This window comes from Entelurus aequoreus, linkage group LG16 (assembly GCF_033978785.1).
Source record: "Entelurus aequoreus isolate RoL-2023_Sb linkage group LG16, RoL_Eaeq_v1.1, whole genome shotgun sequence".
Lineage (NCBI taxonomy): Eukaryota > Metazoa > Chordata > Actinopteri > Syngnathiformes > Syngnathidae > Entelurus > Entelurus aequoreus.
Genome location: NC_084746.1, coordinates 41,263,025 through 41,284,409, shown reverse-complemented (window position 1 = coordinate 41,284,409; position 21,385 = coordinate 41,263,025). Strand labels below are relative to the sequence as shown.

At 37.3% G+C, this 21,385-nt stretch overlaps 1 protein-coding gene across 5 annotated transcripts in view; it reads right to left on the bottom strand.

Moving 5' to 3' along the window:
- Nucleotides 1–13,885, bottom strand: part of mib1 (MIB E3 ubiquitin protein ligase 1) — a 123,512-nt gene extending 109,627 nt beyond the window's left edge. For 2 of the 5 annotated variants that reach the window (XM_062022873.1, XM_062022875.1), the window contains exons 1-2: nucleotides 13,007–13,878; nucleotides 7,619–7,790 (exon numbers count right to left, since the gene is read on the bottom strand). In XM_062022873.1, coding sequence (XP_061878857.1) covers nucleotides 7,619–7,790; nucleotides 13,007–13,235 — 401 coding nt within the window. In that variant the 5' untranslated portion in view covers nucleotides 13,236–13,878. Of the gene's footprint in view, nucleotides 1–7,618; nucleotides 7,791–13,006 lie in introns of all 5 variants that reach the window. The other 3 variants (XM_062022871.1, XM_062022874.1, XM_062022872.1) reach the window with 3 other exon arrangements.
- Nucleotides 13,886–21,385: the final 7,500 nt, after the last annotated feature.

Below are 21,385 nucleotides of genomic sequence, written 5' to 3'. Positions count from 1 at the left end.
TTTTGGCAGTATTATAATAAAAGTCGTAATTTTACTCAACGCAAGTCAAAATGTTACGAGAAAAACTGAACATTTGTGCGATATTATGATAAAAGTTGGAATTTTACTCAATAACAGTCGCAATTTTACAAGAAAAGCTTAACATTTTGGCAATTTTATGAAGAGTCGTAATTTTACTCGACAAAAGTTACAATTTTATAAGAAAACTTGAAAAATAGTGGCAATATTATAATAATAATAATTGGAATTTAACTTGGCAAAATTATGACAAAAGTCATAATTTTATTCACAAAATTTCACTATTTTACAAGAACACCAAAAAAATTGGCAATATTGTGATAAAAGTCAGAATTTTATATGACAAATGTCACCATTTTACATGAAAAAGTAACAATTTTACATGAAAAAGTAATTATTTTAGGAGAAAATATTGCAAATTAGTAACATATTGGCATAACTAGTCATTATTAAGTACTTATTAATGCCTTATTTGACATGGCCTTATTATAACCCTAACCCTCTAACCCTAACCCTAACCAAATAACTCTAAATTAAGCCTTTGTTACTTAAAATATGTTCCCATAGTGTCCAATTAACTCTAAATTAAGTCTTTGTTACTTAGAATATGTTCCCCATACTAAAGTGTTACCAAAAACATATAACTTTGTCTTGAATTTGAAAAAAAAAAACATTTTTCATTTATTTTTCACTAAAGAAGGGTTCGGTGAATGTGCATATGAAACTGGTGGGGTTCGGTACCTCCAACAAGGTTAAGAACCACTGCTCTAGCGCGAGACTTTTCAAATGATGGTACAAATTAGTCGTGCTGCTACATTTTTGTATGCGACGTATGTAAGAAGGTGCGCTTGTTTGACAAGAAAAAGTGAGAAACACCTGTAGTGTAATGCCCGCAGCTAAAAGCAACTGCGTGAGAACGAGACAAACCCGCGATATATCGAGTATATTGGATATATCAACCAGCCCTAGTTTAATGTACCGTATATATATACAGTGCCCTCCAAAAGTATTGGAACAGTGAGGCCAGTTCCTTTATTTTTGTTGTAGACTGAAAACATTTGGGTTTGACATCAAAAGATGAATATGAGACAAGATCAACATTTCAGCTTTCATTTCCAGGTATTTACATCTGGATCTGATACACAACTTAGAAGATAGCATTATTTGTAATGGAACACAACATTTTTAGGTGAGCAAAAGTATTGGAACATATAAACATAAAATAGATTAAAGTAAATAAGACTTAATATTTAGTTGCAAATCTTTTGCTTTCAATAAGTGCATCAAGCCTGTGAGCCATTGACATCACCAAACTTTTGCATTCTTCTTTTGTGATAATTTCCAGGCTTTCACCGCAGCCTCTTTCAGTTGTTGTTTGTTTTGGGGGGTTACTCCCTTCAGTCTCCTCTTCAGCAGGTAAAATGCATGCTCTATTAGGTTTAATTCTGGAGACTGACTCGGCCAGTCTAAAACCTTCCACATCTTGCCCCGGATCAACTCCTTTCTTGTTTTGGTCGTTATATTGCTGCATGATGAAGATCTCCCAATCAGTTTGGTTGCATCTTTCTTTAAATTAGCAGACAAAATGTTTCTGTAGACTTCTGAGTTCATTTTGCTGCTGCCATCATGTGTTACATCATCAATGAAGATGACGTCCCAGAAGAAGCCATGACATGATGTGTCACAGATGAGCTTGTATGTTTGGGATCATGAGCAGATCCTTTCTTTCTCCAAACGTTCGCCTTTCCATCACTTTGAAAGAAGTCCATCTTTGTCTCATCAGTCCCATAAAACTTTTTTCCAGCATTTTCGAGGCTCATCTCTGTACCTTTTGGCAAATTCCAGCCTGGCCTTCCCGTTCTTGCTAATGAGTGGTTTGCATCTTCTGGTGTAGCCTTTGTACTTCTGTTCATTAAGTTTTCTGCCATAGCTAGGACTCGAGTACTTGTCTCGGCGCACTACGCGAAATAGACGCAATAGACGCACTACGGATACCATTAGGAAAAATGCCTCAAAACAGCCCACTATCTATAATATGAGCTTTTTAAACATTAGATCATTGACTCCCAAAACGTTATTAGTTAATGAGGTCATTAGAGACAATAATCTTAACGTCTTTGGTCTCAGTGAGACTTGGCTAAAACCAGATTCATTTTTTCCGCTTAACGAGGCATCTCCTTGTAACTATACGAGTGCACATACTGCTCGTCCCCTTAAAAGGGGGGCAGGGGTCGTACTAAAATCCAATGAAAACCTTAACCTTAGCCCTAACCTAAGTAATAAATATAAATAATTTGAGATGCTTACTATGAGGTCTGTTACACCACGACCTCTGCATCTGGCTGTTATCTATTGCCCCCCTGGGACCTATTCGGACTTTATAAGTGAATTCTCAGTTTGTTATTCATCAGATAACGCACGCAGCTAACATAATCATAATGTGGGATTTTCATATCCATATGAATACACCGTCACAAATAATAAATAAACCCACACATCGCAACAGTAATAAGATAGATCTAATCATTGTCCGGGGTGTAACCACTTCCAAAGTTATGGTGCTCCCGCACACTACCTTATGAAATTCAAAGTTCTGACTCATTGTATACAAGCCATTAATAACCAATGCTTTAGCAGTCGTAACATTAATGCTGTCACAACTACGACTTTTGCTGGTCTACTGCCCTCGGTAATGGCACCATTCCCAAATTATGTGGGCTCTATCGATAACCTCATTAACAACTTTAACGATGCCCTGCATAATGCCATTGATAGTATAGCACTGCTAAAGCTAAAAAAGGCCCCTAAAAGGCGTACCTGCACTCTTCAGCATCTATATACTGCCGCTAAGTGACATCATACGCGAATACGGCGTTAGCTTTCACTGTTATTCTGATGACACCCAACTTTACATGCCCATAAAGCTGACCAACACGCCATATTGTAGCCATCTGGAAGTGTGTCTTAATGAAATCAAACAATCGATATCCAGCAACTTTTTGCATCTTAACGCTACGAAAACGGAAATGTTGATTATCGGTATAAGACCACCTTAACATTTGACAACAAAACAATTATATAATGCGACTCGGTAAAGAATCTCGGTTTTATGTTCGACCCAACTCTCTCATTTGAGTCACACATTAAGAGTGTTACTAAAACAGCCTTCTTTCATCTCTGCAATATCGCTAAAATTCTTCACATTTTGTCCGACACCGAGACCATTATTCATGCGTTCATTACTTCTCGTCTTGATTACTGTAACGTATAATTTCCGGGTCTCTCTGTGTGTAGCATTAAAAGATTACAGTTAGTACAAAATGCAGTTGCAATACCTCAGATAAGAAAGTTTGATCATATTACGCCTATACTGGCTTAACTGCACTAATTCCCAGGCCCCCAAAAAAGTCTGCAAGCTATAGAGCGTTTTCTATTCAGACTAGTACTCTGGAACGCCCTACCGATAACAGTTAGAGATGCTACCAAAGTAGAAGCATTTAAGTCCCATCTTAAAACTTGTTTCTATACTCTAACCTTTAAATAGACCGCTTTTAGACCAGTTGCTCTGCCTTCTCTCTTTTCTGCTCTGCTCTCCTCTCCTGCGTGGAGAGGTTATCAGGTGGCCACGCATCAGTTTCCACAGAGAAGGTGCTCGTTTTCCAAGTCGGGACCCGGGATGGACCACTCCTCACTGCATCAATTGGTGATACATACAAGAGGATCCCCTCTCACATTATTAAACATATCCACTCGGCACACATCTGCGGTCCCTTCCAAGATTTCTTGTTGTCCCAGTGGGTTAAGTTTTTTCTTGCCCTGATGTGGTTTGTGCAGCCCATTGAGGCATTTGTGATTATGGGCTATATAAATAAACTTTTATTGACTTTGAAGAGGCACAACGCTGATTGAACATTATTTAAGTCTTGATGAGCCTGACTTTCGCGACAAAGGGATGGTCACGCGCACACACACACGCACACGTACACAAACACACATTCACAGGATCACTGTCAATATAAGGCAAATTGTCCCGTGCAGGATTTTACCGAGCACAATTGCTTCCCTACTGCCGTATCTTGTAACAAACATTTCCGCCATGTTTGATCGAGGTAATTATGCTAACAGCTGATCACTGTTATCGAACTGAAATTCATTGCGATCATGATCATATAATCGCCCAGCCCTAACGCAAGGTACCATGTACAGTATGATGAGAAAGAAACACTGTAGAAAACGCTCACTAAAGCGGTCGCTCTGAACTTTGTTAAAGACGTGGTGCCCAAACAGTGAAATAGCCTGCGTTGATCCACATACTAAAAACTATACCAATACCCTTCAATGCTACATTTTAATTTACAGAAGTATTTTATTTAAGACATATGTTTTGCCTATAACTTTATTTGATTAGGACAATGTATATTGATCAACATATGAGCAGGCAGAACAGTGAGTATGCCGGAATTAGCTGCAACAGCTAAATTGCATCGGTTTAGAATTTGGTAAAATAATTTTATACCAAGTCCAATTTATATCTGTTCTAAAAAGAGCCCATTTTATAAAATTTGAATTTGCTCAGAGTAAGATGCAATGTAGGCAGCACGGTGAAGCAGTGGTTAGCTCTCGTGCCTCACAGCCTCAAACTGTCCCGTGTGTGTGATTGTGAGTGTGAATGTAGTCTATCTGTGCTGGCCCTGCGATGAGGTGGCAACTTGTCCAGGGTGTACCCTGCCTTCTGCCCGAGTGCAGCCAGGATTGGCTCCAGCCCCACATTCCACCCCCCCATCTTGATGAGTGTGGAAACGACTTGAGGCTTTTTACAGGGGCACTGCACTTTTTGGGGGGAATTTTTACTATCGTTTCCAATCAATATGAGAGACACGAACACACGTCTTTTTTTTATTTATTGGGATTTTAAAGACGACAAAAAACACTTGGAAGATGCGGCTCATGGGAGTCACCGTTGTAGCCTTCAAAGCCCTCTAACACAACTTCAAACCCTCCAACGGTTTGTAAACACACTGCGAGTCTACATATAATGTAGTAACAAACACGTTCATAACAATATGTAATATGTACAATATTCACCGTATTTTGATCATTTTATTGAATTCCGGGACTGACTTGCTCCACATTGATTTCCATTCCATAGCAGCGCACGTCTGACTTCCAGCAACAATATGTGTTCCTACTTCCGGATACAGAATGCTTGTGTGTGTTCTAATCATGGCAGACTTGGTAACAAACAACGAAGACGACTATTTTTGGACAAATGAGTATTCACAATCGTATTTTTTTAACCTAAATGAACAGTGGATGAACTGTTGCTTCTCGAAGCAAGCACAAAGAAGAAGGTGAAACGTTGGAACAGACAGAAGCCAATAGAGTGAGGTGAGAGCCACTGCAAATGTGGAATTTGGAAACAAGCTATTTTGACATAAATGGCGGGCTTACCCCAAATGCGTGTTATTACAACTACAGTACATACGCTGTCCAGCTAGCTGTGTACAAACAAAACATGAATTGTGGGCTAATAATTTACAGATACTGTAAAATGATTGTTCATGCTTTTCAGTCAGTACAAATTAGTGTCCTATCACAGTGTTGTGCATTAGAAACTAAATTGCGTTTCGTGCTGACATAGAAGCTAGCTTTTCTCTCGCTGTAGTTAGCTTTTACGGCTAATACTGAAGCACGCCGATGTGTTACTATAATAGAAAAATAGTTCCTCAGTGTTCACTCTTACAATAACAATGTCGCTATAGCTTGGTTATTATTCAGGTTACGGGACGTAAATGAAGTATTGGTGACAGTTTTTGAATGCATTTTTAAAGTGATTTAGATCTATAATAGATTGCTCCCATGAGCTGCATTGCTAGCTACCTTGAACAAGCCAATTTTTACATGTTAGAATTTTTAAAAAAAAATTACTTTTGTCTTCTTGTCTCTTATATTGATTGTGAACAATAGGCAAAATTCCCCAAAAAAGTGCAGTACAAAAAGAGAGCACCTCTTAACTTGCACTGCTGTCCTGTTTGTACAATTATCTTACATCAATGTTGGCATTCGCAACAACACAAACAGATGAGATGTATTGTATGGAATGTTCTTGCTAGCATTAGCTTCATAGTTTAGTGAGAGTTCCAAGTGGCCATCTCTACATTGTTTAGTTTTGGATGGGTGGTTGAATGTTTCCGGGATGAATGAGCGAACCCGGACACATTATTTCCGCCAATAAATGTTCTTTCGCCTGACAATGAAAACATTTCAGTCACATGAATGTCAATTTCTGTGATATTCTGTGTTTAACAGCGTATTTCATTTTATTGGCCAATTCTGAGATTCTGTCTGCGGTTACGTTAACGCAGAAATCATATGGCCTTACTTTTTTGTTGAGTTCAGTAATTATTGATAGGCATACAAGTAAAAATAGGATATTACTACATGCTGTGTCAAATATAAAGTAGCAACCATGGCGAGATCCAAAATTTTTTGTAGAAATATTTTTTTTCACTCATATGCCTACTCATCCATTTCACCTTTACAAGCTCAGGAATTTGCATACATGTTGCCTGGCCCATTATTCGTTTTTTTTCTATAATAATATTTTCATTAAAGTGAGAAGCCCAAATCAAAATTAATATCAAAATTCAATTAATTGTAAATGGTAAATGGGTTATATTTGTATATCGCTTATCTACCTGCAAAGTACTCAAAGCGCTTTGACACTATTTCTACGTTCCACCATTCACTCACTGATGGCGGGAGCTGCCATGCAAGGCCCTAACCACGACCCATCAGGAGCAAGGGTAAAGTGTATTGCTCAAGGACACAACAGACATGACTAGGATGCCAGAAGCCTATTGAACCAGGAGCGCTCAGGTTACTGGCACGGCCGCTCTACCAACTGAGCCACACCGTCCAGCTCTATAGTGGTCTCCAACGTTTTCTAGGCCGAGGACCCCCAAACAGAGACGGAACTAGGACCCCCAACCTGTATAAAATTGTGTTTTAAATTAAACGTGTACCTTGTTATTATGCAATATTTAGATATTCAAATAATACAATAAAGAGCAGGTTTCATTCTAGTTTGATTAAGGAATGTTTTTATGGTTTCCTGAAAAGGACAATTACGGATGCCCAGCATCTTGGCAGAGGCATGTTCTCAGGCGTGAAAGTTCAACTGCATTTACTTTGGGTTATTTTATGCTTAACTGGTAGCTGGATTTACATTCTAAATATAGGAATGTGAAAATAAATGCACATGTATTTAGCAGACTCCAGTCTGCATAAAGAAAAACATATTTGAATTAAAAAACGTTAACACAAGATAAATCATGTATAGGGGAATCACTTGCCAAATATTATTTTCAAAGATTTAAGCCAGGCGAGTTTGTTGCCTGGCAACTGAAGGGCTGGGAGCACAGAGATAGATTCTGACTGCTTGTGAGCAAATGCGCAATAAAGATTCTCAAATAGCACATCAACACACCCAAACTTCAAACAAACAATAATGAGGGTAAAAAAAACCCTATGTGCTAGTTACTACATACATGCCTGTCGAAGTGTCTCTACAGCTTTAAGCACTCTTGGATTAACTAACCTCTCGCTGCCCGGGGTGGTGATCCTGTAGAAGCGGTGTCTCAGATGATGTTTGTCTCCATGGTAACAGGTTGTACAGAGGTCGTAATTGGTGCACTCCGCACATTTCCAACGAATGCCGATGATGGGCTGTTGACGGCAGGTGTCACACATTGTTCCATCGTGCTTTATTCCTTAAAGACGAAGACATTTTTGAGTAGGTGCATGCGTACAAGCCAACACATTGCAGAATATTCCTAAAAACACTTCAGTCATATGTAGGCCTGGGCAATATATCAATTTTCCGATGAAGTTTTTTGTTGCAGACGTTTAAAAAATTAAAAAATATGTTTTTTTTCTTCACTCTCCTCTCACTCCTGCATGTATAATAATATTTTTGTATTAGTCGTTTTATATTAGTTTTAATTTTGCACTTTGTTCATCTCAATGTTGGAGATGATTTATTTGCATGCAATGTGCATTGTGCAAGGCTACATTTTTGTTTACAGAAGTAATTTATTCAAAGAGCAATCAGAAGTATTGCCTCCGAGAGGAAGCTTTTGATTTAGTTCTTTGAAAATGATTCCATAAAAAGTACAATTTATATCTGGTCTAAAAAGAACAACATTATACAAATTAGAATTTTGATATTACTAAGATGCAGTGCCATTTCAAACTACTATTGATCAAACAAAAATAAAACTTATTTTGAATTACCTTTGTCATTTGTATTCATTGGTTTCTTTAGAAAGTAGAGAAAAATGGGGAAAAAATAGTAAATCGAATTTTTGGTGAAAAAATCTTGAGGTTTTATATTTAGGTTAAATGCTCAGGCCTGGTCATACATAGGATGCTTGAGTAACATTTTTGCAGTGAGTCCTTAAAAAAGCAGTGTTCCCGTCTACCGAATCAATATTGCAGTAGGTCCTTCATAACAGCAGTGTTCCTGTCACATTGAGGATCTTTGCTGTTTTGGGTAACTGCATGAACCTGAGAGTGCTGCTGTCATATAGAGGATCTTTGACTAGCTTTTTTGCAGTAATTTGTTAAAAACAGCAGAAAGCTCCTATCATATACCGGTAATATTTTTCTTTAGTACCGGGTAGTTGTTGCAGAGGGTACATGAAAGCGAGTCTCTTTTTAATTTTTGTTGAATCACACAAGTTTAAACAGGACATACTGCATTGTTAATTGTTTTGCATGTTCATGTTATACTACTGTAAAGCATGCCAAATTAAATAGACTTTTTGATTCGAGTTTTTTGCAGCAGCTCCTTAAAGGGGAACTGCACTTTTGGGGGGGAATTTTGCCTATCATTCACAATCATTCTGAGAGACAAAAACACATGTGTCTTTTTTTTTATTTTTAGGATTTTAAAGATGCGAAAAAAAGTGTTTGGAAGATGGGAGTCACCATTGTAGCCTTCAAAGCCCTTTAAAACAACTTCAAAACCCCCCATCAATGTTTTATATACACACTGCAAGTCTACATATAATGTAGTAACAGACACGTTCATAACAATAGGTATTATGTTCAATATTTACCTTAATTTGGTCATTTAAAGCATTGCCGGAACTGATTTCCTCAGCGCATTTATTTCCGTTTCCATAACAGCGCACTTCTGATTTTCGGCAAGAAATTAGTGTTCTACTTCCGGAAACAAACGCAAGTGTTTTCTAATCATGGCAGACTTGGTAACAGAAAAGATGACTATTTTTGGACAAATGAGGATTCCCAACCTATTTTTTTTAAGCTGAATATACAAAGGATGAACAAAGGAAGGGTGAAACGTTGGAGCAGACGAAAGCCGAGAGAGTGACGTCGACATGACTTTAAAGACGCTGTACATGTGGAACTTGGAGCCATGCTATTTCGAAATAAATGGAGTGCTTGCCCAAAATAAACTGGAAAAAACACTCCCACCCAGCTCGACCAAACGTACGGCTGATCATCGAGTGAGTCACTTTAATATTGATCATCATACATGCAGCACCTCATGCGTGTTAAAGTACCAATGATTGTCACACACACACTAGGTGTGGCGAAATTATTCTCTGCATTTGACCCATCACCCTTGATCACCCCCTGGGAGGTGAGGGGAGCAGTGAGCAGCAGCGGGGGCCACGCCCGGGAATCATTTTTGGTGATTTAACCCCCAATTCCAACTCTTGATGCTGAGTGCCAAGCAGGGAGGTGATGGGTCCCATTTTTATAGTCTTTGGTATGACTTGGCCGGGGTTTGAACTCACGACCTACCGATCTCAGGGCGGACATGGGATAGCTGTGTACAAATAAAACATGAAATGTGGGCTAATACTTCACAGATACTGTAATATGATTGTTCATGTTTTTCAGTCAGTACAGATTGGTATCATGTCGCATTGTGTTGTGCATTACAATCTCAAACGCAATTCGGGTGCTGACGTAGAAGCTAGCTTATCTCTTGCCATAGCTAGCTTTTACGGCTAATACCGAAGAATGGCGATGTGTTACTCAGCTTGAAAAAAAAAAGCGTTCCTCCGTGTTCGCTTTTACAGTTACAATGTTGCTACAGCTTGGTTATTATACAGGTTATGGAACACAATGTATTGTTGGCGGTTTTTAAATACATTTTTAAAGTGATTTATAGGTAGAATTGATTTACTGGTATCCCATTAGCTGCATTGCTAGCCACCTGGAACAAGCCAATTTTTACATGTTAGAATGCAAAAAAAACTTTAGTCTTCTTGTCTCTCATAGGAAAAAGTTCAGTTTCCCTTTAAAAACAGCAGAGCGCTCTTGCTATATAGAACTTTGACTAGTGGTTTCATAGAAGATGCTTTAAAACAGCAGTGTGCGCCCGTCATTATACAGGACCTTCGATATAATGTCAATGCACTGACACTATATACAAATAATGAATAATAGGGAAGGGAAATGTCCTGGGCTTTGTGACACTAGTGCAGTGTTTTTCAACCACTGTGCAGCAGCACACTGAGATACAGTCTGGTGTGCTGTGGGAGAATATGTAATTTTACCTATTTGGGTTAAAAATATTTTTTGCAAACCAGTAATAATCATCTGCAAATGTGCCGTTGTTGACTGTTGGTGCTGTCTAGAGCTCGGCAGAGTAAGCATGCTATACTCTTCCATATCAGTAGGTGGCAGCAAGTAGCTAATTGCTTTGTAGATGTCATGATCACATTATGCAGACGATAGTGTGCAGATAAAAAGGTATCTAATGCTTAAACCAAAAATAAACAAAAGGCGAGTGCCGCTAAGAAAAGGCATTGAAGCTTAGGGAAGGCTATGCAAAATGAAACTAAAACTGAACTGGTTGCAAAGTAAACAAAAACAGAATGCTGGACGACAGCAAAGATTTACGGCGTGTGGAGCAGACGGCGTCCACAAAGTACATCCAAACATGACATGACAATCAACAATGTCCCCGCAAAGAAGGATAGCGACAACTTAAATAGTCTTTATCGCTAAAACAAAGCAGGTGCGGGGAATAGCGCTCAAGGAAGACATGAAACTAGGGATAAATGTTTGATAAGAAATTATCGAGTTCGAGCCCATTATCGAATCCTCTTATCGAACCGATTCCTAATCGATTCTCTTATCGAATCCAGATAGGTTGTTGTATATGGGAAAAAACACACAATATTTGGTTTAACAAAAGCTCACTTTTATTTTATAAGAAAAAATAATAATAAAATAAATAAGTAAATATTGACTGTTATTACCCCCCTAAAAAAAATTAAAAAAATAAATAAATATTGACTGTTGTTACCCGAAGTATATTACGTGGGATTTTTCAGAAAAACAAAAATATAAGTAACATAACAATCTACAAGGTTAATATAGGTTGCTTCTCTTACCTCCTCTCCATTTTTCTGCATTCTTTTGTATCTCTAGTTATCATTATGTATATGTATTGTTGCATTTGAACAACTGTATTGTTGATAATAGAGGTAAATTATTGGTATTGTTCATTATCAATAGCGCTATTTCTATTGGTATTTGTATTGCTCCATTTGTAGTGTAATAATGGTCATTGTCATTTCTGTATTATTATTTATTTCGCTAATTGCTTCTTTGCTATCACTTTTACCATCATATTTTTACATATCGTATTTGCTGATGTTGCTCTATTGTTGTTGTTGTTATTGTTGTGTTTGCTGTTGTTGTTTTTGTCTCTCTGTCTAATCCCTTTCTCATCCCCACAATACCCCCCTCTGTCTTCCTTTTTTCCTCTTTCTATCCCCTCCTGCATCAAATGATAATACAAATACATTTAATAAATCAAATATATATAATATATATATATATATATATATATATATATATTTATACATATATATATACACACAATACACATATATACATATATATATATATATATATATATATATATATATATATATATATATATATATATATATATATATAATTTTTGTAAAGTAAATCTGAACAGCCGATATGGGCATCTACATAAATGATAAATAAATGATAAATGGGTTATACTTGTATAGCGCTTTTCTACCTTCAAGGTACTCAAAGCGCTTTGACAGTATTTCCACATTCACCCATACATTCACACATTGATGGCGGGAGCTGCCATGCAAGGCGCTAACCAGCAGCCATCAGGAGCAAGGGTGAAGTGTCTTGCCCAAGGACACAAAGGATGTGACTAGGATGGTAGAAGGTGGGGATTGAACCCCAGTAACCAGCAACCCTCCGATTGCTGGCACGGCCACTCTACCAACTTCGCCACACCGTCCACTAGATTTGCCTGAGAAGCTGGACAGGACAAAAAAATAATAAAACATTTTTAAAAAATAACAATAAAAAAGGGATTTGAGTCCATGGTATCGGTTATTTTCTTATCGAACGGTCCTTTTCTTATCGAACAACCGGGAGAACCGGTTTCGAACATCATCCCTACATGAAACTGCTACAGGAAAATACCAACAAAACAGGAAAAGCCACCAAAATAGGAGCACAAGGCAAGAACTAAAGCACTACACACAGGAAGACACTAAAAAAGTCCAAATAAGTCATGGCGTGATGTGACAGGTCGTGACAGTACTTTGAGACAAGAGCTATAGTGATGCATGCTTGGTTATGGTTTGAATTCATATCCAACACTTGTGAGAACGACTTTTTATTGTCAATATCGACTGCTGAGTTTCAATTTTTTTATGTTTTCTGCTGGTGGTGTGCCTCCGCATTTTTTTCAATGAAAAAATGTGCGTTGGCTTAAAAAAGGTTGAAAAACACTGCTCTAGTGTAAACATTGGTGTGTTGTTATTGTGTAGTAGTCTAACTACAAAGTGTCTGAATCTTTCTAGGCCCCATAAAGACAAAAACACACCATCGCGAGCGTATACAGTTAACTGATTTGGTGTTTTGATTTATTAGAAGTTACCTGTAGGTGCACTGTCTAATATCCTCACGTCGTAAGCTCCAGAGCAGCGGTAGTTAGCAGCCGTTCCGTTATCCCAGACAACAACGACCTCCTCGGGACTTTCAAAACTTCTGACGGTGCCAACATGTCCCTCTCCGCCGTCCTGCTTTCCCCACTTCCAGTCGGGTCCGCGGACCACTCTGGCCCCGACTCCTTCCATCATGGCTCGGTTGTTCCTGCCGGTAGTCATTGAATACGACAAAAAGATCGCAGTGCTCCTGCAAATGTTCAAGTAGATCTTAGCACGTTAGCCCAAAGTGAGCTTGCCAAGCGGGTTCCGAAAGCAAAGCCCGAGCAAGTCCGAACAGAGCCGAAACACCAGCCCGCGAAGCTAGCCCACTAGCCTCACTAGCTGCTTGAAGGAGGGAGGATCTTTTTGGGAAAAGCACACACTTCATTCACAAATGGAGACGGGGAGCTTGTGAAGCAGCGACATTGTTGGTTTAGCCAGGTCCGTGCAAGCTGACCGCCCCTCCTCCTCGGGTCTGCACGCTCAACATACAATGCGACCCTCTTCAACTTAGCCAGCTAGCGGGCTAACTAGAAGCTAGCAAAGGCAAAAGCCTCCTCGCCGAAGTCAAGTCTTTGCCACTGGTGCAAATGCCCTCACTCGGGGGTGTTTTTTTATCCTGTGCGACGCGAAACATTCACCTGAGATGTTCCCTTTTGTCGGCCGGAGATGGTTCTCACCCCCATGGAGTCAATTCAGACTAGACGCGTCGCCATTATTGTCAATCATCGCTCGGCGCACCCCCCCCCTCCTCACCAGACAGACGAGCAACAACCAGCTTTACGGAGATGGACGGAAAAGCACGAAGACACGAAGCTGGGCCAACAAACAATACAATATATACCAACGATGGTAGTATCAGTATCGGATCGTTAATGGTGTAGTGATATCGATATTTGTCAACGTCTTCAGTTTAGTTCACTTCAGTTTCAGTTTATTTCGAACATGCATACAATACAATGTAATGCATTTTTAGAAGTATTTCTTTATTTGCCAGGAACATGTTAAAAACATTTTAACACAATAACACACATCACATATTAGCCACTTTAAATGTGTATTTGTATTTATTGTTTTAATTGGTTATACCCTTTCAAATCGTTTTTAATCATATTTATTTTTATATTGGTTTTATATTTAGTTTTTATTCAGTCATTGGTGGTTTTTAATATTTTTGTGCAGCACTTTGGAAACATTTTTGTTGTTTAAATGTGCTATATAAATAAAGTGGATTGGACTGGATTGGATTATATAGTTTAATATATATGCATTATACAACATTGTACTTGCGTATTAGGGTTTTTAACAGCAAAATTCAAACCTGTCTGAACACGTTGATGCAGTTTCACCAACGTGTAACAGGGGCGGTATGGCGTAGTGGGTAGAGCTGTCGTGCCAGAAACCTGAGGGTTGCAGGTTCGCTGTCCGCCTCTTGACGTCCAAATCGCTGCCGTTGTGTCCTTGGGCAGGACACTTCACCCTTGCCCCCGGTGCCGCTCACACTAGTGAATGAATGATGAATGAGTGATAGGTGGTGCACGGAGGGGCCGTAGGCGCAAACTGGCAGCCTCGCTTACGTCAGTCTACTCCAGGGCAGCTGTGGCTACAAATGTAGCTTACCACCACCAGGTGTGAATGAATGATGGGTTCCCACTTCACTGTGAGCGCTTTGAGTATCTAATAATAGAAAAGCACGATATAAAATCTAATCCATTATTATTATTATTGTTAACTAAATATATAATTTTCTGCATTTTCTATTTATTTTTTTTCTATGCATTATGTTGATTTCACTTACTATATCTCTTAGTGTGCATGATCCATTATCCTTGTATTCATACAGGCACTCAAATTGATTTTATACAGGAGACCTATGATGTCCTTTCACAACACATTGTTATTATATGGAACACTTGAGACAAGTGTTGCCTTGGTGCGTACAGTATGGACATTTCCACTTAATTTAATAAGTGCAGACTAATTGCCACATGCAATGGTACAGGCAGCCCTTGGGCAATGTTCGGGTTCCAGGCCATCACCCCCTGAGAGTGTTTACACCAGACACGCTTTGTGAGTCATTCCGTTTCAAACCTCACTCAATATGCCGAATGTAAAAGTTCAGTCATACTTTTCTATCAGATATATTTCTGATATTTAACTCACTTCTCAAATTTTCATCACATTCATCAAATTAAATGTTGACTCTAAACATTATATCAAAATGTTAAATCTAAACCTAAATGTCATTATCTGACTATTATGTATATTTTATACAATTTTTCTTCTATATATTTATAATTATGTGAAGTATTCACACAGTTCTGCCTTTACAGAGATAATCATGTTCAGTTTTGTATTGACTAACACTGTCAGGGAGGCGCTAATTAAACTTATTATTATTAAGAGATGTTTATTATTGTGGTACGAGTAGTAGTAGTAGTAGTAACCATGAAGGTAATATTGTTATTCTTAGTATTAGTATTATTAAGTCAGGTGAATAGTTGTTTTATTTATTATATATTATTTGTGTGGAAAAGTTTTTTTTTAAATAGTAGTAGTACCCTCATAGGAAAAATAATAAACGGCTAAATAAATTATATTTTAGTCTTCTGTGTACAACTTCTTGCACACTAATTGTGTTGAAAACATCACATAATGTTTTAATCATGTGCTGTAAACAAACAAGAATTGGACGCTTAGGCTACAGCATATTATTTGTATTGCCGTCAAGCACAGTTAGTCACAGGGTTGCTGTTGATTAATTTTGATTAATCAGAAAGTATTTTAGTCTACATTAGTCATGTTTCATTTTACATGAGCAAAGAGACTGAAGAAGGAAGGGAATATACACTCACATAAGGTGTTTATTAAACACTTTTAACGAGGCATGTGTACAGATAGACTCATAGTGGTGCTCAAGCACCTGCCTTTTTGTCCTGTGTAAGAAAAGTGCCCTTCTTCATTTTTTTAGAATACAAATTACTCTCTGACATCAATTCTCTCCAAAAACGTATCGATAACCGGCAGGGCATTTAGTTGACTTCTTGTGAGAATTTTCCCCCAAACTGCTCGACAGCGCTCACAAGCCAATAGTATTTTTTTCATTACAAATTGCTGTTGAATTAATTATTTTTTTTTTAAAGACATAACCTGTTCGGGACTCAAATCTACACCTAGGTGTCACAGGTTCATCAGTTTTACTGTTCTACAAATTAAACAAGTTCACTATAGTTTAATTTTATTTAAAATAGTATTTATTAGGGCTGTGAATCTTTGGGTGTCCCACGATTCGATTCAATATCGATTCTTGGGGTCACGTTTCGATTCAAAATCGATTTTTTTTTTTCAATTCAACACGATTCTCTATTCAAAAACGATTTTTTTTCCAGATTCAAAACGATTCTCTAGTTATTCAATACATAGGATTTCAACAGGATCTATCCCAGTCTGCTGACATGAAAGCAGAGTCGTAGATTTTTGTAAAAAGCTTTTATAATTGTAAAGGACAATGTTTTATCAACTGATTGCAATAATGTAAATTTGTTTTAACTATTAAATGAACCAATAATATGACTTATTTTATCTTTGTGAAAATATTGGACATAGTGTGTTGTCAAGCTTATGAGATGCGATGCAAGTGTAAGCCACTGTGACACTATTGTTCTTCTTTTTTTTTTTTATAAATGTCTAATGATAATGTCAATGAGGGATTTTTAATCACTGCTATTGGCAACACTAAATTGGCCCTAGTGTGTGAATGTGAGTGTGAATGTTGTCTGTCTATCTGTGTTGGCCCTGCGATGAGGTGGCGACTTGTCCAGGGTGTAGCGGTAGAAAATGGATGGATGGATGTTGAAATTGTAACTGATATTGATACTGTTGTTGATAATATTCATTTTTGTTTCACTACTTTTGGTTTGTTCTGTGTCGTGTTTGTGTCTCCTCTCAATTGCTCTGTTTATTGCAGTTCTGAGTGTTGCTGGGTCGGGTTTGGTTTTGGAATTGGATTGCATTGTTATGGTATTGCTTTGTTGGATAGATTAATTAAAAAATATGTATTTTTTTTTTAATGAAAAAAAAACAAAAAACGATTTTTTACAAATGAGAATCGATTCTGAATCGCACAACGTGAGAATCGCGATTCGAATTCAAATCGATTTTTTCCCACACCCCTAGTATTTATTAAGATGAAAGGTGGGTCTTAAAGGGGAACTCTACTTTATTTTGGAATTTTGCCTATTATTCACAATCCCTGTGTTGGACAAGAATATACGCCTTTCTTTTTTATGCCTTCTAAATTGTGAATAAAAGCCAGAAATAGGTAATGTATTTGACAAAAATCACTTTAAAAACAATTAAAAACCTCCATCAATGTCTTGTATACACGCTGTTAGTATGTATGTAAAGTAAAAACAGGCAAATTCATATTACCATGTAATATTTACAACTTTTGGTCATATTAAGCATTATTGCGGCGCATTGATTTCACAGACACGTCACAACGTTTGCATTTTCCTACAAAAATAACAACTAATGGCAGACTTCATAAAAGCCACTTTGGGACAAATGATTATCAAGACCAGAATGTTTTTTTTTTTTTTGCATGAATACAAAGAAGATGTGCTACAAGTGTTAGTGCTAGCTAAGCAGATGCAGCTCCAGTGAAACACTAAGCATCACATAGCGGGGCGGTATAGCTCGGTTGGTAGAGTGGCCGTGCCAGCAACCTGAGGGTTCCAGGTTCGATCCCCGCTTCCGCCATCCTCGTCACTGCCGTTGTGTCCTTGGCCAAGACACTTTACCCACCTGCTCCCAGTGCCACCCACACTGGTTCAAATATAACTTAGATATTGGGTTTCACTATGTAAAAGTGCTTTGAGTCACTAGAGAAAAGCGCTATATAAATATAATTCACTTCACTTCATTTCATAGCAGTAGTGCTAAGTGCTAAACAAGAAATACAAATTACAAACATGATAAACAATGTTTGCTCTCACTGGGATGTCGACTGATGGGATGTTTATATCTTTCAGCACAGGACTTGTGTTCCTCAATTAGATGACGAATTCACCATAAACCTCCTCAGGTAAAAAAAACAAAAAAAGGTGGGAGCAAACCAGCGTCTTGTGACTTGTCGCATATTCCTCGCGATGTCTCCAGGTCTCAATTGAATTTCAAAGTTCTCGGTTTATAGTCACAATATACAAGAGGCATCATTTATAATCTGGTACACGCTTTTACCAACTGAGAAGTGATGCATCAGCTCACCGGCTCAGCATGTCAATAGTTGCAGTCACTAGTTAACTCTCTGTGATTAATGCACCTTTAAAAGTAGTTCTTCGTCGTTAGGTCTTATAATAACAATGTCGCTACTACTTGGTTAATATGCAGATCACGGCATGTACATTGTATCTAGTATTGTTTGCAGTTTTTATGGGCGTAATATATGACTCCCATTAGCTACAATGTTAGTTGTCTAGTAAGAGTCATATTTTACCATTTTAAATGCATGAAAAAAGAGAAAATAATGTGTTCTCGTCTCACATATGAGATTGTGAATGATGGGCAACATTTCCCAAAAAGTGCAGTTCCCCTTTAAGTTGAGCGACGGCAGTCTGGTGAAGTATATTTGTTGTATATTATTAGTGCGATGCCGCTTATGCTTGGACTCTGTCAAAAAACAGTGGAAAAAATAAATGTGTGAACTCTACACATTTGTAAAATGTAATTTAATAATTAGAGTTTGTATTGGTTACTAAAACGTTGAAAACATCATGCTTTGATTTATGTTATAATATTAGTAATTGTGTGAATAATTTGTGTGATGGGTGCCTTTTTTTCTGGCTTGAGCACCTACCCCCCAAAATATCTGTGCTCGTCCCACCCTACAGATGAATTGATTGATTGATTGAGTTTAGTTTATTTCGAACATGAACACTTACAGTATAATACATCACACCATTTCATATCATTTCTCTTTACATCATGTCGGAAAAGGAGTAGGAAGGAACAAAGCTTATTTAATCCTACCCCTTTCCCACTTCAGAGCGTTTACAAATACATATGTTCATTTACTGTCTTCTTTTTGTAACACAATTACATCAGTGAATGATTAATACAGCAGTTCTTTAATATATAATTAAGTCAGTCATGATAAACATACTGAGATGAATAATATCCCGTTTTCAATAAGGTTGAAGGTATTTCCCACAATTCTTCTTCTTTGTACTTTGTAAGCACTATTTATTAAGAATCTCTTAAACTGGAGCATATCAGTACATTGTTTAACTTCTTTGGTTAATCCATTCCATGATTTATATTCCACATACGGATATGCTAAAAGTTTTTAGTGTTGTATGAGCATACAAATGTACTAAGTTAGTTTTTCCTCTAAGGTTATATTTATTCTCTTTAGTTGAGAAGAATTGTTGTACATTCTTGGGTAGCAGGTTATAGTTTGCTCTGTGCATCATTTTAGCTGTTTGCAATTTTACCAAATCGTTGAATTTCAGTATTTTTGATTCAATAAATAAAAGGTTTGTATGTTCTCTATATCAAACATTATATATCAGTCTAATTTATCTTTTTTGTAACGCAGTTAATGAATGAAGCGCATATTTGTAGTAGTTTCCCCATATTTCTGCACAATAACTTAAATATGGTAACACTAGCGAGCAGTAGAGAACATGAAGGGATTGTTGGTCCGGGACATATTTTCCTTTGTTCATTATTGAAATGTTTCTTGCCACTTTATGTTGTATATTTTTTTAAATGAGGTTTGTAGTTAATTTTATCATCTGTTATTACCCCCAAAAATCTAGTTTATTTTACCCTTTCAATGTCCACTGCATCTATTTGTTTTTACGTATGACGCTCTTTTCTACTGTTACCAAATAACATTATTTTAGTTTTACTGAGATTCAAATATGGCCAGTTTTTGTCAAACCATCATTTTAATTTGTTCATTTCTTCTGTTATTATTTGTGGTTAGAGTGTCCGCCCTGAGATCGGTAGCTCGTGAGTTCAAACCCCGGCCGAGTCATACCAAAGACTATAAAAATGGGACCCGTTACCTCCCTGCTTGGCACTCAGCATCAAGGGTTGGAATTGGGGGTTAAATCACCAAAAACGATTCCCGGGTGCGGCCACCGCTGCTGCTCACTGCTCCCAGGGGGTGATCAAGGGTGATGGGTGAAATGCAGAGAATAATTTCACTACACTTAGTGTGTGTGTGACAATAATTGGTATTTTAACTTAAGTATTAGCTTCTGTGTGTTCTCTCCTGAATAGAAAGGAGTTGTGTTGCTTGCGTTAATATTTTATATCATATTGATAATCATGTTGAATTAATCTGCATTGACACGTTTATTTTGACTGCACTCATTATTTTATTATATTACTATGACCCTTCATTTGTTGTGTTTTCCCATTTGTAAAGCCCAAAGTTTTTTAAAGATGTGCTATTTGGATTTACACGGTTTGAAAAAAAATTTGAAAAGGAATTTTACCTTTGCAACCTCATTATACTATTGGCTAAGTTTTATATTCATAAATGTAAGTTTCTCAATACCCGACCTGTTTTTTTGTGCCTTTAAAAAAGATTTAGAACTCTATGTTAAAACACTCTCTACCTCTAGCAACCAAAAAGCTGTGAAAACGATGATGCTGTGTTCCAAATTTAAGTTATTTACTGAAATTGAGTGAGCCTATGGCTTTGCACTGTTTGTTTGTTTTTAAATATATATATATATATATATATATATATATATATATATATATATATATATATATATATATATATATATATATATATATATATATATATATATATATATATATATATATATATACTACAGTTCAAAAGTTTGGGGTTGTCATGTCTGTGTTCATGTTTTTGTTTGGCCATGTGCTGTTTTGTTTTTTGGACACTTCCTTAGTTCCTTGTTTCACTTCCTGGTTTTGTTTGTCACCATAGCAACCATTAGTTTCACCTGTTCCACGTTTGGACTCACACACACCTGTCTCACGTTTTCACAGTCATGTCACGCACCTGTTCACAGTTAGTCACGCACCTGTTTTCACTTATCATGTCACTATATAGGCTTTTCTGTTTCTGTTGTTCGTCCTGGCGACATCACCCATTCATGCCATGTCCACAGTTCCTTGTCACGTTAGTTCTTGTTTCATCTCTTGTCACGTAAGTTTTTGTTTGTTTAATGTTCATAGTTCTCCGCCATTGTGCGCGCCCTTTGTTTTCCTAGTCAAGTTTTTTACCTCCTCTGTGAGCGCCTTTTGTTTGTACCTTTTGTTTGAGTTTATAGTAATAATTA